Source organism: Sturnus vulgaris, chromosome 3 (assembly GCF_052056855.1).
Source record: "Sturnus vulgaris isolate bStuVul1 chromosome 3, bStuVul1.hap1, whole genome shotgun sequence".
Taxonomy (NCBI): domain Eukaryota; kingdom Metazoa; phylum Chordata; class Aves; order Passeriformes; family Sturnidae; genus Sturnus; species Sturnus vulgaris.
In genome coordinates, this window is record NC_142245.1 from 39,656,700 (window position 1) to 39,677,947 (window position 21,248).

The window sequence follows — 21,248 nt, forward strand, 5'->3', positions numbered from 1 at the left end:
CCGAGAGGAGAACCGGGCTCAGCGTGTGTGTGCGCGGGAGGAGGAGGAGGGGGGACACACCGAGGACTGCGCCGGCCGAGGGCGCACGGAGCAGGGAAGCGGCGGCGGCGGCACCGAGAGGCGGCGGCGGGTCCTTGTGCCCGGAGAGGAGGGCGCAGCCCGCACGGGGGTTTCTACCGAGTTTCCTCTTTTTTTTTTTCTTTTTCTTTTTTTTTTTTTTTTTTTTTTTTTTTTTTTTTCCCTGGGACTCAGCGGCGGGTCTGCGTTTGTCTCCGGATTTGAATCCTCCTCCTTCTCCTCCTTCCTCGGGGAAGCTCCCCTCCCCGCCCCCTCCCCTCCCCCACCGCCTCCCTGCCCGCCCGGATCCAGCCGGGCGCCCCGTGCCGCGGTCGCGTTGCTCGGCAGAGCTGCTGCGGGCGCTCGCCGTCTCTGCGCGGGCTTGGAATATGGTTGGGGAAATGGAAACCAAGGAGAAGCCGAAGCCGAGCCCCGATTACCTGATGCAGCTGATGAACGACAAGAAGCTGATGAGCAGCCTCCCCAACTTCTGCGGGATCTTCAACCACCTCGAGAGGCTGCTGGACGAAGGTAAAAGCGCTCGCCCGGCCGCCCCCTCCCCCGCCCCGTCGCCCTGCCCTGCCTTCCCCGGCCCGGGGATCCCGCTCGGCCCCTCGCCCCGGCCCGGCCGGGCGGTGGGGGCGGCCCGGGGCCTGTTCCGCTCTCCCCGCTGCTCCCCGCACGCTCCCGGCCCCGACTGGGGAGCCGAAAACAAAGGGGAAGTGCGGGCTCTCCCCGCCCTGGCCGCCGTCGCGCGGTGCCGGGGGACTCGGGGAGCGAGTGGGAGGGGAGAGGCAGCCCCGGCCGCGCGGGTCCCCGATCCCCCCGAAGGGTTTTCCCCCTTATTTTTCCTTTTTCTTTTCACCCTTTTCCGCACTATCTCCTTAAACCGGGGGAAGGGTAACTACAGCACGGAGGGGAGGGAGCGAGGAGAGGAGCTCAGGAATGCGCTCTGGGGGAAGGCAGGGAGGAGGGGAAAGGCTGGCTGGCGGCTGGCGCTCCCCTCCCTCCATCCCTCCCTCCCGCGGCGGCGGGGGACACGGGGGTCCTGCCGGCGCCCTCGGAGCGCTCCGCCGCCCGGCCCCAGGGCCGCCGCCGGGGGGGCGGGGGGTGTTTGGTTTCGAGATTTGGCTGTTCTGGAAGCTGCTTGGACTTGAATGACTAAGGCGGAGGGGGGCTGAGCTCTTTCTTCAGCTCCAGATCTACCCCACCCCGAACTGGCCACAAACTAATTACGATTTTCCTATATCACAAGGGAAGCGAGCAAATTCTTCTCTCAGCTATCCTTACCTTTTAAAGAAACTGAACTTGAAGGACTCCAACGTGTGACTTTAGTGAAGGGGGAGAAACAAAAAGGATTACGAAATTGCCTGGTCTGCTCCTGCCAAACGTCCATCCCAGCCCCGCACCGCCGCTCCTGGCACGGGGCGAGGCACCCCCATACCCCCAATTTTCCCCCTAATAACTTTTTGTGAAATCTTAAACCTTAAACATAAATAGTCATGTTTCAGCGATTAAAAGGAAAAGTGCGAGCTGGGAACTTCCTGTGTCCCATACGTTTTCCCACTACAGTAACAGACCTACTGTGTATCAAAAATTAGGTGTTCTTAGTATTTAAAATTCGCCTTGTACTCGGGTTCACAGGTTTGTTTTTCTTGTCAAAGGCATTTCCTTTCCTATGACTTTAAACCTAGGCTTTCTGGAGAGTTAGACCTGTTTGTTTAATCGTATCTGATAGCTTTGTAGAATATGAAATGAGCATAAATTATTTATACAGCTTCAACTTGTTGGGATTCTCTAGTATGAAGTACTGATTTTCGAGATTCTGAGTTAGGGTTCTTGTTTGCGGATGTATTCCTCCTCGCTAAAAGAAGTTTGGGAAGTTGTTGACCTCGGAAGATGAAAGAACTGGTTATATTTGGTAGAACAATTCCCCGCCCTCTGCCAAGACTGTAAAAATGAGATAGCGACTGTAGTACGGCACAAAAATAGCGTGTCGAGAAAATGCTACCTTCTGAAATAAATGATAGAGGAGTTTAAAAAAACCCAAACAAACGGTGAAGAACACTGAAATATGGATTGTGGGAAGCATTATAATGGGAGAGTCTATTTTTATTTTCAAGACGCTTGGAGTAGTTTGAATTTATATTGGATCAAATGTGGACGTGAAAAGCAAAACTATTTAGAACTTATATTCTTGATCACCACACTGAACAACCTCTTCAGAACAGTTAGATATACAATAGACACGTAGAAGAAACTTGACCGAGAAGACTCCTTCATAGCACAAATGAGCCTTCCAGAGGCTTGATAATGGATTTTTAAATTCCTGAATCTCTTCAACTTTATGTATTTGGCCAGAGGAGGCCTTAAGCTGGTTTTTTATTTTCAGAGAACAAAAGGAAGAAAAACATTTCCCGATTTGAAAAGGACACTGAAGAAGGAATTCCCGAAATACTTATATTTTGTCATATATTTTGAAATACTGAAAACTCTGGAATTCTGTTTGCGAAGTATTGGAGTTTCAAAACGAGGGCTCTCGAAACTCTTGCTGACAAAGTTTAAGGACTGTGTTGGAACTATTCTTCACTCCCTTCTTCAAAAGAAAAGCAAATAAAATACAGTCTCTATTCATAAATGGTATCTGGAAGAAGCCTGCTATCCCTTTAAGCTTTTCTGCTTTTCCTGTTTACGTTGGCAGTTGGGTGGAAGTATTGTGGAGGCAGAAAACTTTTTGGAATGTTGAAAAAAAAGTTTCATGCAAATCTAGTAAATTACTTCAAGACTTCAGGATTTGAACACTAAGGGGCGCCAGTTATTTTTTTTTCTGAGGCATGAGTCCGCCAGCACCACTATTGACTCGGGCAGTAAAATTATCAAATCTGGTAGAAGACGCCAAAGAATGACAAAATACTTGTGGATTTGTGCAGGTATCTGTATTTGCATGGACCTCCTCGTATTGTATGCTTACAGGCTGTATTGCATAGGTGGAACAACAGTAGCAGTGAACAGTGGAGAAGTTGGAACAGCTGTTTCCCTGTAAAACACCTATCCTGGTTACCAGTGGGACTGTGTTAAATATCTTGAACTGTTTGCTCCACTGACATCCTCCAGCAGAAGAGTTTAGTAATAGCTAACTACAGGTTTGCTGGAAAAGTCTGCAGGATTTAACGTTCTTACTGAAAAGTGTATTGTTTCATAGTTTCATCAGTTTTTTCCTGGCACTCGTGAGAATACCAAGTATTTGGGGCAAGTGCGTATATATATATAGGTATATATAATCTAAAAATAAAGTTACAGGGTTCACATTCCCTCTTTGCCCCCTCCACCCAGTAATTTGATTTGCTTCTTCTAGTTTGTTGTTGTGTGCTTTAGGTAGGGTTTTTTGGGTTTTTTTTTAGTTATAATACAACCGTTTTCCTGAAGGTTTTGTTTATGCTTCTTATTCTTTAGAAGAATAATATTATGATCAGCCATTGTCTTTTATTTTGTGTGCTGATCAAAATGAAGAAATAAAGTCACAACCCTAAGAAGTCAAACAAATAAAAGGTGGGATTACTTTCCTTACTGGAATGCTAGGGTAGTTTTTTTTATTACTATTCATTTATTGTTACATGCCAGTATTTAAAAACAGGACTCAAATGGGCTTCAGCTGTGATTACTTCTTGTAACTGTATGCAGAAAGAGACCTGTGGATTTAGGTGAACAGTACATCTAATCCGGTTAGGTTACAGAATGTGCATCTGCTTTTTTGGGGGGCTATTTCTATGCTGTGTGTGTTATCCAAAGCCTGTATTCCTTTCTGAACTCTATCCTACTTTTTGATCTTGCAATATTTTAGTGCTTAACTTAGTAGATGGTCTCTGTCTTGCAGCATTTTGTTTTTGAAGATTAGCTTAAATGTAAGAAGTGTATTGAGGAAACATTTTTTTTTTAAAGAAGTACTTTCATAAAATGTGAAAGTTACAGTTTTGTTTAGGTTACAGTTATTTTTCCATATGTGTGCTTTTAACTTGTTGTGTGTAAATAAGGCTTCTGTGGATTAACAAGGATGTTTAAAGAGCACATCATAATAACTAGGAAGCTGAATTGTTTTTATCAGACTGGTGCAAACCTGTGGGAAGAGAGGCTTTTCCTGAATGTGGAATAGGCTGTATTTCCTGTAATTGTTTGCACCATCAAATGTGACCTGATTTTTTAAATTTTTTTTTTCTCCAGCTTTTGAGATAGTAACTTTTATGATGTTAACCTAGATTTTTTTTTCTGACAGTTATATATTTTAATGCTCCCCTTTGTGGACAGTGAATAGAGTTGTACTTGTTTTCTTGCACTGTTTTTAAAAACTGAATTGGACATTTCAAACTCCTCAGTAGCATGCTGACAGATTGAAATTAATGAGGTATTTCAGTTGTATTCTTTCAGCAGACTATGAAGAAATGTAAGTAGTCTAATTTTTAAATTTACATTTTGTTTTCTTGAACCTGTAAGTGCATACTCTTGCACTTGATTGGAATGTACACAGATTACACCTGTGGTCTGAACTGTTTTCAAAAAGAGTTTGAAGCGGACTTTATCAAGAGTTCATTTTTCCTCTGTAACCTATACCTCAAAAGCTTACATCTTCCCCTTCAAAACTGTGTTGAAGGTGAATGAAAAGCCTGTCTACTTTTAAATGTAAATTAAACCATGCGTCTATCTATTGGAGACAAATCTAATTCTGTGTCAAATAGGCTGCCTCTTTGTCTCTACTATGTATAACAAAGCTAGTGTAAAAACATCCAAGTAGGCAATATGAGGATAAATTTTTCGTGAATGTTGCTGTCTCTGTTTAGTTTTCTCACTGAGAAAAGTGCATGTGAACTTGGAGAGCTTAGTGCCCAGGAGTGCAGTTTTTGCGTCAGTCTGGTTGTATTAACCAGAACGTTTGGGTGAAGTTAGGGGCTGAAGAACTGTGTTCTGGTGTTGTAAATGAGTTCTCCCTGGGAAGTTATCTAGTTACTTTTGTACATGACCTTATTGTTTGTGATTATGTAAATGTAGCCTGTGCTTAGCTAAGGTTTTGCTGACTTGTCAGATTTGATGGAGGGGCACTGGCCACATTAGCATGTCAGTTTTTTCAGTTGTATCAGATCTTGCAATAGATCTCCATGAATTCATTAAAAATGTGCTTCTTAATGCAGTATTCAGTTATGAATATTCTTTGGGATAAAGGCCTTATGAAAGGTGTTTGCCCAGAGAGTCTCATGCTAATTTTTAAACTTTGTGTATTAATGCTAAATTTGTCAAAGCAGCTTGCCACAAGAGCAGAGTATTGTTTGTGTGCTGTTTATCATTAGTACTCTTGAATTTGGTCCTCTAATTATCTCCTAAAACTTAATGGTCTGGGGTGTTTTTCTGATTTATGAATGTGTTGTAATAACAAGGTTGTAATGCTTCTAGAACTTGTATTCAGAAACCTTGTAAGAGCTATTTTGAGGTGTGGGTGTTTGGTTTTTTTGGCGGGAGGAGGGAGCGGCTTTAATACCTTGGCACAGCCTCTTGTAACACCAAACCAAAAGCTCCATTGCACTTAAGAAACTGTAGCAGTTTTTTTAGGTTTTGGAAAAATATTTAAAACGGCAACAATTCAGTTCTTTTTAAAATATATTATTTTTGGAGCTGTATCTGCAGCACTTATATGATTGCAGTTACCTGACATGTAATTAAAAAAGGATATTTTTAACTGATACAAGTTTTATGTTAGTAAAACAGTTATTTTAAACTCATGCTTTGAAAGTGGTTTGTTCCCTGTTGCTTACCAATAACTGATTGTTAAAATACCTGTCTTCGGATTTTTGTTTTTAAATGAGTAAACACGCTAGATTTAGTTCTATACAGGACTTGTTAAACTGGGAGAGGCCAGTTTGAATTCATCTTTCTTGCTTAGTGCAATTTCTTTATTAAGGTTGCAATTGAGTTGGATTTTCCTCCCCTGAAATTGAATGTAGTAATTTCTAAAATAACTGGTGTTGTATAAAAGTCCCTTGCTATGGTTAGAAACAACTGACCAAGTGGAGATTAGATTAGGGAGTGGCACGTGGCACTTTTGTGACGCACAAGGGGAAGAACTGGAGATGTGTTGCTTAATATTGTAGTAAAATGGGATAAAAAACCCTAAACCAACCACCATCGACTGAGAAAAGCTCCACAGACTGTAAGACACTTAGAATGTCCTGATTATGAAAATGAAGTTTACATGCATCAACAGATAGAAAGAAGTTGCTGATGTTTGATGAGTGCTGTGGGTGTGAAGAGAAGGCTAGACATGAAATGGATGGTCACTTTTGTGGATTAGTAATGTTTTGACCAGATTATCTGTTTCAGTCATTCTTAGATTAAAGCTTTTTTTCCTCTGAGCACACTATACAATGCCAAGTCAGGAATGGGATGCTTACAATGATTTGAGTTGTGTAGACTTTGTTAGAAGACCAAGTATGTTTGAATTATATTTAATTACTGTCTGTAACCATCAAGTGTTCTCCATTTTTGAGAATGCACACTGATGCAGGTATCCTATTAATTAGATGTATTATTAGATGCTGATCTGGTATATTTCTGATGAGCTAGACCTGTGTTAACATTAATTACCAGACCATCCTGACAGCTCAGGCTGATTGAAGTACAGCAGGAGTCTGCCATGGAAACTGATGGTTTATATTTGACTGCTTATATGGAATGTTGGGGGGCGGGAGAGGGGGGAGCTGGGAGCGATGCCTTGCCAGGAAAGCTGTGAACTAATGAAATGCCCTCATTCACTGACCCTTGTCTTTATTGAAACATAACTCACAACTTCTCATTCTGGCCGTGTGAATTTCTCTGCATTGATTTTAGTCAGAATGCGGACTATGAAAATCTTGTGGTAATTTTGACATTGCATTGAAATTTAATAACCCAGTGCTAAGAAAACTAGTAAGAACAATAAAACTAGTGTTTTTTATCTCACTATGCAGTTGGTTAGGTCAGTAGACGTACCATACAAGCTACATCTGTGGCTTGCTAATAGGAGGATCTGTATCTGTGAGGGACATTGAAATTACTGTTTGAGTCCTGAAACAGATAATAGGTGTAGTGTTTGTGGTCTGAATTATATACCTTTGCTTTGCTAAGACAAAGAGTGGGGTTCCTGAAAGTTAGGCAACATTGCATTTTTACTTTTGTCTTCAGAGAGTACCCTGTATAACCCTGTACGATGCAGTTAAAGTAATATCCAGGTTTGTGTTTCTTTTGGTTGTTTTTCTTGGAAACGTTTAATAGAAGTGGAGTTAGCTTTTTAATAGCAGAGCTTTAATTTTTTTAGACAATTTATGCATGAATGAACAAAACAGCTGTGACAACACTAAAGAGAAATAATATCTGGCTTCATTAGTGGAACTGCCCCTCCACTGTGTTATTCTTGCTTCCATCAGAAAGTGGCTTTTGCAGACTAGCTGCGTGTCTGAGAACAAGACAGCACAAGTTGAAGTGGAGCTGTGTTACTTAAACCACTGTTGTCTGAGTTCAGCACTAGAAGTTGCAGGTTTTTTTATCCTTGCAGATATTTCAGCAGTGTTAATAGTTGGAATAAGTGTGGTAATGCTGAAAGGGTTTTTAATTTATTTTATTATCATGGTTCGAAATAGTAAGTAGAAATTGGCATTACATTTTCAGTTACTTTTCATTTGAGAATTGATTTTTTTTTTTTTTACTACTTGGTGTCAAATAGTAAATTTTGTTTTTCAGTTCAGTGCAAAAAATCGTTCTCTTGAAGGGAAATGGCAGTAGGTAGCTATTGATGTTTTAATGTTTTTAGTGGTGCATCGTTGACTAGCACCCTGGAAGTAAATTTTTTTAATTGCTTTTAAAGATATTTTTGACTGTTTTGCAGCTGCACTTGAATAAGTTTACTTTATTCCATTCTGTAGTTGTAGGGATTTTCTGTGTTTCCAGCGCAGGTGATACTGAGCAGGGTTTTGATACTTTGTAGTATAATTGCAGTGCTCCAGGAAGTGTCCGTGCGGGAAGGCCCTCAGGATCCCCCTTTTTAGAAGGGATAAACCATGAAGCAATTTGTGTGATAACTTCCTGAAATCTGAGGGTATTCATAGTTGGAACAGTTAACACTTCAGTGGTGTATAACATTACTAATGCTGATGTTTCTTTAAGACAATTTCAAAAATAAAAGCATCCCAGCATGACAAATAATTAAAATCTTGTTACTTTGCTGGGAAGTTACTTCTAGGTAATCTAGGGAGTAATGCATCGGAGTGGCTGCTGATGTCAGGGCAGAGGCAGGGGAAGATAATACAGCATTTTATACTCTTATCTGGTAGATCAGTTTCAGGATTAAAAGGTCAGCTGATATTCTGTACCGGTCAGGGGTTTTTTGAGTTTGTTTTTGTGTGGTGCTGGCAATCTTTTCAGATGGATCAGAGCTGTGATCTCAGAGCAGCTGTGTTGGCATGGTGGCTGAGGTGGCTCGATACCGAAGATGTAGAGCAGCGCCTTGGGGAGGGAAGTGCATTTGCTTAAACATTTACTTAAAAGTCTGAAGCTCCTAATTGGTGTCAACTGATTGTGCATCTGGTCCATTCAGAATTTTAAGGATGTGCTTATTTGCAGACTAGCTGACACTAGATGGAAGTCAGACTTTACTGAAATTCTTTAAACCGTTTAGCTGTTGAAATAATGAACCTTTGTGGGTTTTTTCTAATTCCAATTAAAGAACTGATTTAGAGATCTCTGTAGCCATTAGTTGGTCAAAATGTCCTTTCCTAGCTATGGAATACTTTTTTTCATTAATGTATTGGAGATGGCAGATGCCTGAAATTTTAAAAAATAAACAACAGATTTGCTAGCAAAAGTATTAATATAACTTTGATGTTCTGGTTCATAAGTTTAAATGGCAGCTAAACTAAAACATTCAGCTCATGTTGCATAATGCTTCCATTTATTTATCAGACTTTGAAGCAGTAGCAAATCAGTTAATATTCTTCTCAATGCAACTTAATCTAATAACCTACAAATAATTATATTAAAAGTTGATGCACAATTTTCAGTTTTTAGATGCAGAGCAGGCCAAATCCGCATCTCTTTGCTGTGAATATCTTAGGTTTCATTGCAGGAACAGGGAGGAGGATGAGAACACAGTAAAGGAATTCTCTGACCCGATGCTGTTTTTGAACAGTATTGCTGATCATGCTTAGTTTTAGTTTAGTTATACTTAGTTTTTAGTTATTTTCAGTTTGTCTCAACTTGAAAGAGCATGAGCTGCACCCTTTCAGCATAAAACAACACGGACAATTTCTCAGAAAGCTGTTGCAGTCATCAACCCCCGCCCAAACTTACAAAATAACTTTGCCTAAATACTCCATGTTGGCTCTGTTGTCAGGCGTGTTCCCGTAGCAGTTGGTCTGTGTGTTAAAGTTGAAGGTTAAAATGCTGTCATAGGCCCAGCTGTCTTGTTTAAAGTGTGATGTTTTTGCTGTGGAGATTGGCTGTGCCGTGAGAACGTGGTGTGTGTTAGACGTCGGTAGAGGCAAGTTGCTGATAGTTCTTTAATTGCTTAAGTATCTTATCATCTATAAAGATAAATATAGTCAGAGAGGCTCATATACAGTCAGTTTACGAGGGAATTACTGCTGCTTTAAATCACTTGAGGCTTTTATGGAAATCTGATACTGCCTCTGAATCAACCTGAAGCAAGACTTGCTATGCACGTTCTTTTGTACCCGCTTTTTGTGTAGTTATGTCAATTTTGTGCTCAAATAGACTTGAACAAAATCTGAGCACTGATGATGTGGTAGGGATCAGAAATTAATTCCAACGAAGAATCTATCAGGAAGATTGATTATATGTGTATTAAAACATCTTCAGAGGAAGAATGATAATTTAGTATCTCAGATATAAAAGCAGTGACTGTAATTGTGCTTAGAAGGGAATTATATTTGGCTGTTCTGATAACATGTTTACGGAGATTTGAGTCATATTTTGAAATTTCTTGCAGTGGTTTTGTGTTCATTCTCTGGATAAATTTTATTTTTCTGACATTATTAGCATAATCCTTGATAGAAAAAACAAACCACCAGAAAAAACATTATGTAAGGATCAAATCCATCTTAGAAGGGAGAAAATGTATAACTTGCTTTCTTGAGAAAAGCTTATTAAAGTTAAGAACTCTAACAAACTTTTTTAGGACCTGTGGCATTTAAGATATATACTGACATTTTGAGGGGGAGGAGGGAGAAAACTTCTTTATATCATCTTAATTATAGGGTTAATTGAGGTTAAATTCTATATGAATCAAAGTATTTCTAATAATTTGAGTATAGCTTCCAGGGAAGAAAGGAACTGTGTGGAAGCTTTGTCTATAGGTGATGGGGTACATAAACTTAGTACCTCTTGATTTAGTAACTGTATGTTATTCATAACTATTCATGAGGAATCATGTTGGTTCCAAATGGGAGGTTTAATGCACACTGGGGGCACTTGGTAGTGCTGAGTTTTAATACTGTTAAGTGTCTTCAGCAAGGTATTCTTGCGTCAGCCTCGGATTAACATAGGATGAATAACAGAGCAATTCATCAGCTAGGCAGCTCTGAAGAGTGTCAGCAAGAAAGCTGACGATGATGAATTGGAGAGAGATGGATGCTGCAGTAGATGGCTGCTCCAGCCAGCGCTGGGGTGTTGAGGGATGGCAGCTGGTATTTCGGTGTGCGCTGAGTAATTAAGTGAGGAGGGACCTCACGCTTGTGCTGGGCTGAATAGAAGAGAAACGCATCCCTTCTACCGTCCAGAAAGCTTACTGAATTCGACTGCTTAAAATGACAGATGGACAACCGATTTTTCATTCATTGAGAAAGATTTACATCAGTCTTTAGTATTGATAAATGTGAGTTATGTTCTGAAGACAGACTTGCGGACTTCTTTTAATCTTTGCAGTCTCAGCAACCTTATTTGACTTCAGAAATTTGGATAAATTAACTCTGAGGCAGATTTAGTTAATTCTGAACTTAATTTTCCTTCAGGTTCTGTGTTAGCCTTTCTTAGATCTCACCGCTTTCAGTTGCTTTGTTACTTCAATTACTGATTACTTTCAGTTTTAATTTTTAGTTTTTTCCCCTCCAGGATAAAGAAAATAGTTGGAATTTTGAGGGGGGATTTTCTTCAATCAGCTTAGTAGCATAACTAAGTGGTTTCTGTCATGTGCACAGGTCTTTCTAATCCCATTTAGTATGGGTTGTACTAGAATTGTTTTTGACTGCTTTTTGTTATATCAAATTGTTGAACGCTTGATACATGGAGAACAGTTTAAAGTAATAATACTCAAATTTTTTTACTTTCTTGGAGCTCTTTATGGATTTTTTTCTGCCTGCTAACTGACTTTAGGTTACAAAACCTGTATGTACAGGCTTTCTGAGCCCTGAGCACAATTCAGTACTGAAATCTGTATCAAACATTTCAGTACGTTCTATAGCAGTCATAACTAGTATAGTGTAATGCTATATTATAGCATAAATTGCTGCACAGATTAAACTACATTTCTAGTACATTTTTCTGGATTGAGCATCTGGGCTCCTGGAAGTTTTCAGCAGGCGTTAATAACTGAAATGTGTTCGTAAATAATCGGAAGTCTGTTGCGATGTCTCCTTCAAACTTTTATTGTGCGCTCTTAGTCTTAAATTTCAGATAAAAGATGGGATAGTAATAAAGCACTAACATTTAAGGAGCTTTTGTCTTAGTCTAGTAATGGGTGAGTAGTTTCTCATAGGATGTAATATAGTTGAAAAAACTTATGCTGCTATCAACTTTTATCTTTTCCCACACCCTCCCCTGCCTTTGAAAGTTTTTTTTTTTCCCCCTCCATGGTAAATGAAGGAATAAATATTGCTAGGAATGAAATCCAGATAATTTCCAGGCTGTTGAGCTAATTAATGAAAGTTAATGCCACAAATATGGGTGCAACAGTATGCACCTATCAATATTAGTATAATGAAAAAATTAATAGAATGAACACTGTATATTTTAAAAACATATTACTGTATAAGTAGCTGCAAAAATTTTCTTATATTGGTTGGTTTTGAAACTGCTAAATTAAACAGATCATTATATGAAAGGAACAGAAAAATCATAATATATTTCTTTGAGCTCTAAGGTGTCTTTTTGCTCAGAAAATGTTACTAATTTAAAACATACCACAACAATTTACCTAGCCTTTAAATGTTATGAGATTATATATTACACCTAAGAGAGATGGAGATACTCATATTGGAGTTAATCTTTGTACAATCTGATAAAGATTTCCTCTGCATGTAGTGTCTTTTTCCAATGCAATCTGCTATATTTTCGTGTGCTTATCACACTGAGGCATTCCTTGCCCATACCTTTTCTGACATAGCAAAGAGTTACAAAGCAGGTATATTTTATTTTGCACCACCATTAGTGAAGCTGTGCAGTCAGTGGCACAAAAAGTAACATTAGAGATTTTTTCCTAAACTGAAGGGGGGTTGTATTTGGAAATTGCATGAAAACAAAATAGTCTTTGACATGAGACCTTTGAGACCACTTTCTTTCTGAAGTAGACAGCATCTTTTTGTTAGCAAAGTTAATGGAGCTAAGTGAAAAGCAATATGAGTTACCAGAATGGTGTTTTTCAATCTACTGTTTGCAGACTCACTGCATATGAAGAATTGCTGTATATAAAAAAGAAAAAAGAAACCTGTTATTGGGAAATTTTAAATAGGCTACACTGAACCTTCACTTTTTTTGGGAGCCTTTTGTTGTTATGTAAGTGAAAAAAGGTTGAAGATCACTGATTTAAGGGCGTTTGCATTTTAGTAATTGTCCTTGGCCATGGACTGAAGTAAAAATTTGAACCAAGAAACTTCAGCGAGATCCCAATATAAAATGGTGTTCACGATTATGTGAATTGAAACGTTTCACTTATCTGCATTCATTTTTTAGGACTTCCTGATGTTATATATTTACTGAGCTAGTGAGTATGATGATGTTTTCCCCAGTTGAGATGTAGAGAATCTAATTATATTAATCTATAGTTCAATTTGCAGCACTGGAGCTCCAAAATATTAAGATGTTAATTACCAAAAGTACATATAAGAGATGTAACCTACTAAGTTCAAATTGGTGTGCTGTTATTATAGAATAATTTTAGTAGTAAACTCTCTTTAAGGCATCTGAACTTTTCAATTTAAATTCCATTAAAATAGCCACACTGTTGCAATGCGTGAACAAGGATATTAAAGCCAGTTCCAGATGCTCAAGTACCTGTAGCTGTAAATATTTCATGGAATGTTTCAGGTTGTTGTCCCCCCTCCTTCCCCCCCCAGCTTTTTCCCCCACAATGAACAGCTTTAGGAGGTGACAGACCTGTTGTTCAGCATTAATGATAAATGGGATTGGGAAAAAAAGATGTTATAACATGTTTAATGCCTAGTAGTCAAGGTACAGATCCTGCTAATGTAACAAGTCTGTTCTTTAAATCAATTGTGAATATAAACTCTTAATTTGTAAGATCTTTTCTGGTAGATTTAAGAGATAGATGGAAATTGTGTAAATGAAATTATGCTGTGTTAGAAGCCTGTAAAATTCTGCTAAAAATTACATGAATTAAACTTAGCATTCAGTTGAAATATTAGATGTTTAGTTTCTGTGGTGGGTTGCACTTTTTTGAACTTGGTTTTTGACTTTTTTTTTTTTTTACTTTGTTCCTAAAAGAGGCTCTTCTTCAGTGGGTTTGTTCATCAGCTGAAGAGAAAACTGGTGATTCTGTAGCTACTCCATAAAAAACTTACATTATCTTCAACATTCTAATTATGCAAGTAGCAGAGATCTTGGCTACCAGACTGTTAAAGTAAATATTAGTTTTGTTTTAATATTCTCTGTCTGTTTCTACCATGTGTGTATATAGACATGAGTACACTCTATCTCCTGTGCTCTCTGCCTCCCCCCTCCCTGTTGTGGTAGTGGTACTTGTTAAAACCTCTCTCTTATAGTAGTAGAAGGTGCTTAGCCAGTTATAAATGTTGTCTCTGTGGGCAAGATTTAATATTATTAGAATTACTCACGTTTTCTAATGAAATTAAAAGTTACATGCCAGGTTGCTGAAGTGTGAAGCCAGAGGGGTAGAGGGGAGAATCTACTGTACTTCAATGAACTAAAATGTTCTCTTTGTGAATGAAGAACATGTACATTAATAACTCCAGCATTTCAAATCTTTACTTTTAAGTGCACTTTTTTTTTGTTTTAAATAAAAATATCTGGTTTTAATATATGAGATAAATAGATTTTTATTTTTAACAGGAAGCAAAATTCATGTTTGCATTTCTTAAAATGCACCATTGAAATTTACGTATGGAATATGGTCCATGTAATGCACAATTGCACATGGATTTTTTTTTCTTTTTTGTGCTGGTTTTTGCCTATCATCTGATATCTGTTGGTGTCTTGCAGAGGCACCTTCCTTTATAATAAAACACGTTTTAGTTAATTCTACAGATCATGACAAAACAATAATCCTTCTTTCATCCCTAGTTTCAGTTAGAAAAGCTCCAATCTCAACTTTTGCTGTAATGGCAAGAGGTAAACACTGATGTTGCATTATCTTATCTAGTTGATAATTTCATCTAATAGTCCCGGAACTTATTGTGCCAACTGTTGGATGCACTGGCCTGTGAAATAATTGGAACTTCAGCTTGCAAATACCAAGCTATTGTTTTCAGTAAAGTGGAGTTGAAATCTGCTTTCTATGCTGCATTGCAGTGGAAACCAATTAGTTACAGTGTGACAAGATACCATTTTTTTTATTGCCAGATGAGAGTTTCTGGTATAATTCTGAAATGTTTACAAATGTTTGCCAGTTTTTGTTGCAATTTAAGTTAATTTTGTAGACAAATACTACTAAAGAGCCTTTGGTTGTTTAGTTTTGAATTTTAGAATTCACCAAATGGCTTCTCAGGTGATTTCTCTAATTTACAGTGATGCTAGTGCCATGCAATATGTAATTTTTATTAGTCCCTGAAGTCTAGATGGCACTTTGATTTCATTTTATTTCATGGGACCCATCTGGTACAGTACAAAATATCTCAGTTGTGCCAGGTTTAGTAATTTTTTGTGTGTGCCCGTAATTTACTTAAGTTTTAAACTTCTGACAGCTAGGTATCAGAGATTTATGGTTTAACATATTTTTCTTGCATTTTCCAAAGGCCTGTTAGAGTTGATGAGAGCAACATTCTTTCGAATATTATCTTCACTTAAGGTGGCCGCATAAAGCGAAATGACTTGAAGATAGACTGACTATTGAGATACATCAGCTTTGTATGAGATCCTGTTTGCTTATCTGATTACAAAATATTTTTGAAAACTCTTGCACATGGTGAAAAATGCACCTTTTGAACTACACCATTAGTTAAGATAAGAGGAAAACTTAAATAAGCCAACGTGTGAAATTGTCATGCTGTGCATATAGATGGGTTACCTCTAATGCAATCTGATTGCCTTTCAGTGTGACCAGTACAGCTGTTTCACATGCTAAAATGACCTGTTTCTGCTTCTTTTTTTGTTGAATGCTAAAGGGTAATATTTTTAATTGCTTATTATGTACTAACGTTTATTGTTTTACTGTAATTTAAAGTCTCTTCTTCAATGAAGCCCAAACCAATATGAACTTAACTTCCATGCTTCAAGATTTGGCATGTGGCTTTTACTTAGCTCTTACTCCCATTTGTAGCTGTCACTTTGCTACTTTGTCCTTCCAAGTAGTATATTTTTTTAAAGATACAAATTTTATATTACATCCTGCTTAGCTCAGGTAGAATTTATAAAAATAAAGCAAAGTGAAAATTGTGCCTTTCCTTTTCATTATCAGAGGAGGACCTTAAAACATGTAGCATAGCAAGTATTAAGTTGTTGGTTTTTTTCTGAGTATTTTTCAGGCTTGTCCAAAAACTTTTAAGAAAAAGTATATCATTTAGAGGTGGGAAAAAGCAGTGGAAATTTCTGAGAAAAGTTTGTGGGAAAGAAAGGGACACTTATTTTGGAAAGAAAATGTACGTAAAAAAATAATATAGAGTGCTTGCTTAAAAATGTCTTTTAGTAAGGAGTACAAGGTGTAGTCTGTATGTGGAGAGATTTTATTCTTAGAAATGTTTTGATTAATTCAAGTAGGCAAGTTTAATGTCAACACTTGTTTTTAAACTGCTGACTTTTAGAAGCACTTAACACAGGAGGTGTAATGGTGGCTTTTACTGAAAAAGTTGAACTAAAGGTACCTCCTGTGAAGAAGTTCCTCTGAGGTATGCCTGCTGTTAGGGCTTTTTCAGGTGAGCGATAGGTCCTTGCATTACATTGGAGACACTAATGTCTGAATGGATGTGATGGCTGCCTTGGAATGATGCTGCTGTTAGCAGTGAAAAATGTCTTCCTTACGATTCTGGTGCAGCAGGCCGTGGAGTGCAGCACATTTTTATAATAAAGGTGATGAATTTAATCGCAAACTGGCAGCCAAATGGAAATTGCAGACCTTGATACTGGGAGAAAATTGCCTATAAAGCAACTCCTGAGAGAGCAGGCTTTAAATTTATCCACCCATTTCGACATTGAGGAGAACACAGGAATTGCAGGGTATTTTGCTTGGGCTGTTTAGTTTAGATGGATGACACTTTAGTCTTCCTTTATTTAAGAACTAGTTACAGTGTTGCATTGTTTTTTTAAAAAATAAAAAAAATAATTGACCTTTCTGCTTAAACTTTACACAGCAAGTATTTTGGAAAAATCTTTTCCTTTATTTGCTTGGTACTTGCTCCTGTTAGAAAGTAGGACCTAATATGTGCAATTAATTGAAACTTGGCAACTGGCTCACAGATTTCATCCCTTATGCCAGATTTAACCCTAATGTGATGGGAGATTTAAAAACCACATAGCCTTGTATTTGAAGACTATTTGCACTGAAGCAGTTCCATAAATAATTGAACTGGTCTTGAAGTCCCACTGGAAGTCTCTAGCAGTATGTTAACATAATTTCTGATAGCAGCACAGCATTTTTCAAACTTGTTGGTACTGATAAATTGCAGCAAATCTTAACCCCTTATACTTAGTAGTGCCAAATGCTGATGCTCTTCCTATACGATAACTAGGAGCTGAATGTACAAATGATTCCCATGTATGGTGAGCACTATATTAAAAAGAGAAGACAATCTTTTTTAAGAAGCTTAGGAAAAGATGGCATGCTTATCATCTGTTCATAGGAAGAATTGCAGATAATTAATTCAGAAATAGGTACTTGAATTGGACACTGAACTGAATGTCCTCACCACAACACTTTTGGACTGCCCTTTTGAGTGCTTTTGAGGTGATCATTCAGGTGGGACACAGACTTCAAGATGAAGAGAGTAGGAACACTTAAGGCATCAAGTGTGGCATCTGTTAAAGTTACTCCTTCAAACATTTCATTGGTCCAGTTTCTCCTCTTAAGTGCCATCAGAAGTAAGGTCTGTGTTAGAATGATTCTCTTGGTTATGTGATCCCTAAGGTAAAATATGGCCTAATTTCTTGGCCAACATGAGAAATTTTTATAGCAAGTATTTGAAATAGGAGCTGTTAGTGGTTTAATTTTGTTATGCCAGTTTCTGATAGATTTTATTTCTTTATTTTTTTAATTATTCTTTTTTATCTTTTTTTTTTGTAAAGTAAGGCCTCCTAAGAAGTAATGCTCTTATTGACAGAAGACATAATAAGGGTTATTAAGTCACTGTGTGATGAAAACAGTTGAGCCTGATTTTGGCAGTTGTTGGAAGTCTGTCCCACACCGTATCTATAGTTAATGAGTAACTCATCTGTATTCCTTTCCTGAAAGTGTAGAATTGTAGCAAAATAAAGTGAATAGTTGGCAAATTCTTGACTGTTACCATATTGGATTATTTTTCTTTTTCTATAGAAAATACAGAATAAAGTTTCTACAGAATATATTTTCAATAAAAATTTCTATATTTTCTGATTGTGGGAAGTTGTGGCCTAACTTGCTTGAGAAGTGTGCAGTAGCATTTATAATCTTGTTATGTTAATGTTCTAAGACTGCAGTAAATTCAAATGAGCACATTGACAAGTTCAGATACAAGCATCCAGAGTTAGCTGGTATAACTTCTACCCTTGTTCCTTTGCTTTTTATTGCTTTCTATGTGGAAGCATTCAGAGGCACCTTTTGAACTAGCAAAGACTTAAGTACAGGTGTAGATAGAGATAAAACTGGAATGTGTGTTCTGAATTAATAAAAAAAAATTATGTCCAGCTTGTTTACTGCAAAATAGCTTTAGCACCTGTTTTTGTTTTAGTTGCTGGAATCACCTTGGAGAAAAGTTATGGAAGATAGTTTTGAAGTAATTTAGCAGCTTGATGATGCAAAAAGTAGATTTTTGTTGGAGAAGGTGTCCCTGTTTCTTTTTGCCAATTCTGATATTCAGTGAATTCTTCAGTGGTCTGTTTCAGCTCAGTAACCTGGAAGAAAGCTAATCAAACAAACCAGAAAATGACTAAGAATAGTCTTTTGCTCGATTAGTGAGTTGAATTGGCCTACTAAGACACAGCTGGTGTGAGAGGTGTTAAAAAACTTCATTTTTCAGTAGCAGTGTGTTATGATTAGTAACTCTTCTTACTCTTCAAAGGAAGGAGAATTGGTACAGCAAGCCTGACTTTTGGATTAATGGTACAAATACCTAATTTCTTCTGGACTTCTGTGCATAGTTTGGGACATGTAGTCTCCTTCTTCCCGAGTAGTGAACCTTCTTGCATTATCATTTTTTAGTCTGTTTTTTACAGCTTTCTCAAGATAAGCAGTTCTTTTCTTAGATGAGTAGTGTGTTGCCTTCTTAACTATGCAATTTTTTTTCTTCTATAAAACGAACTGGAATAATTTCATATAGCTTGCTGTTACTGTTCTTTGTATTTTCCATTTGGTTATTATTAACCTTTTTGTTCCACCTTTCTTTCTTCCTGTTGGTTAATACCTGTGTAGAGTTAGGCTTCTGTATTGCCATTCACCTTTGCTAAGTTTCAGATTGAAATCAAACAAACATAAAACCTAAAAACCAAAATAAGACAACATCCTCTTAAAAATGAGTTGTAACGTGTGTTATAACTAATGCTAAGGTATAGCAAAACTACCAGTAGTAGCATTTTACTTTGAGTGCAGTGTATGATTAATGCTCTATTGTCTTCAAACACTGGTGTAGATTGCTTTTCAAGTTAATTTTTTCATACTTTTTTTTGTTTGTTTTGTTTTATGCATGTTTTAACACAGAGAAAATGCCTGTGTTTTGGGGTTTTTTTCCCCACAATTTCTGTGTGTGTGTGTTGCACTTCTGCACCTATTGGCCTATCTCCAGTAACAGTGATTACATTGATGTTTGTTTACCCTCTGTAGCTGCATAAAGTCGTGTTTGCAGTTTGGCATTATTGTCTGTAGTATATCAAAATGGGTGTCCTTTTGGAGCCTTCATTTGATCCACTGTGGTTTTCACCTTGAGTTTTAACAAGGGAAATTGGCTTGGGTTGCTTTCTTCATGCCATTCATCTGCTCTTGTCTCCTTTATCTTTTCACTAAAATATTTTTTTTAGGTCTGTGCTTGTAACCAGACATATTATGCTGTCTATTTCCACCTCATTTTTCTACTTCCCCTTACTGATACTTATATTTTTAAGCTTTCAGAAAGCTTTTTCTTGAGGTGAAGCAAGATAGTCTCTACAGAGCACAGTACAAAAAGTCTTGATATTATCATAAACTGTGATAAAGACTGTCTTTTGGCTTTCTTATTTATTTAAACTTGTATGTTCTGTGCTGCTCACTCACTCAGTAACGATAACCATTGTTGTATTTTAAGCATACTCTGTTTCTTATTTTCAGTTCTGTTTCGTAAGGGGTCCTAATATTAATTGTTTTTTAAATGTCTTTGTTATCCTACTCAGAATGATGTACACTTTATTTTGAATTGTTACTGTTGAACCTTAGCATTATGTATAAGAGAGCCCTTTTTTTTCCCCACTCAATTTACTTTTATGTAGCATTTGATTTAATCTATTACACTTTTTATTCCAGTCGTCCTGTAGAGTCTCAAGCTATACTAACATTTTGTAGTTTTCATAAGTTTCATTGTTTCATTTCATTGTTTACTGCAGCCTTACTGCACATACTTTAGTTTCTGTTTTGCTTTGTTGACTGAATTTGTAAAGCTGCTTTCAGTTTGTCTCTAGTAAATAACATACCTTAACATTTATCATTAATGAAGACTTTTAGGTAGGGTGTCTAGTCATTCCCAAGTTAAAGAATTTATCTGTGCATTTGATTGTGGGCTATAATCAGTTAAACTGAGAGGTAGTGTCTTTTGAGAAAACTTTATAAACATCTTGAAGTCCAGTTTTGTGGTTGTTGTTCGTCGTATTTCACTGAGATGTTAAAAAAACCCCACAAACACAAAAACATCTCCCCTGCAACTTTTTATATTTTATGTTCTTAACCAGATGTAGAATAGTGTTAGAGGCACATAATTTAATAAAGAAAAGATGGTTTACTTAGAGCTGTTTGTTTGTTAAGGACAGGGTGTGAATCTAAAATTAGAGTTGTGGTTTGATTACTTTTTTTTGCAAGAATGGAAAAGGAATGGAAGGAGGTAGGAAACTGAATCCTAGTTTTATTAATTACAGCTACTTCTCAGAGAGAACAAAAGTCAGTTCACTGACTTTTGGCAGAAACAAAGTAAATTTCAGTAGGTTTCTCCAATGCAAACTGTCTGGTTCACAATTTTGAAATAATTTGGTGAAGTCATAGTAAATAAGAGAAGCAGGTTGCTTAAATACACTTATTCTCTTATCCATTGCAGGATGTTCTTCTATATCAGCTAAAAACTTTAATTTAGGATCCCCTCCCAGTATAGGAAGTTGTGAGGAGGTGACAAGACTTCATGCAGTCAGCAGTATCTTCGTGTTTCACTTTAATTTCAGTGATTACTGATCTACAAGAGAGATGTTGCAGGTGACAGAGATTATTCTCCAAAGTGTTCTGGTGGGTTTATTTTTTTTTTATTTGCTTCTTGAGGAGGAGTTGGGGGATCATGGCAGACACCTAAAGAGAGTGCAAAGCTCCTAGTGTTCAGTCTCCTTTTGAAGTGCAC

At 37.5% G+C, this 21,248-nt stretch overlaps 1 protein-coding gene across 9 annotated transcripts in view; it reads left to right on the plus strand.

The window, feature by feature from the left end:
• The first annotated feature begins 242 nt into the window (after positions 1-242).
• The window catches only part of QKI (QKI, KH domain containing RNA binding), a 155,095-nt gene continuing 134,089 nt past the window's right edge, over positions 243-21,248 (plus strand). For 8 of the 9 annotated variants that reach the window (XR_015802298.1, XR_001403066.2, XM_088161412.1 and 5 more), the window contains exon 1: positions 243-588. Coding sequence is in view for 7 of the 9 variants with exons in the window: in XM_088161412.1 (XP_088017538.1) it covers positions 447-588 (142 nt within the window). In the remaining 2 variants the exon portion in view is untranslated. Of the gene's footprint in view, positions 589-2,025; positions 2,988-21,248 lie in introns of those variants that run through there. The other variant, XM_088161415.1, reaches the window with a different exon arrangement.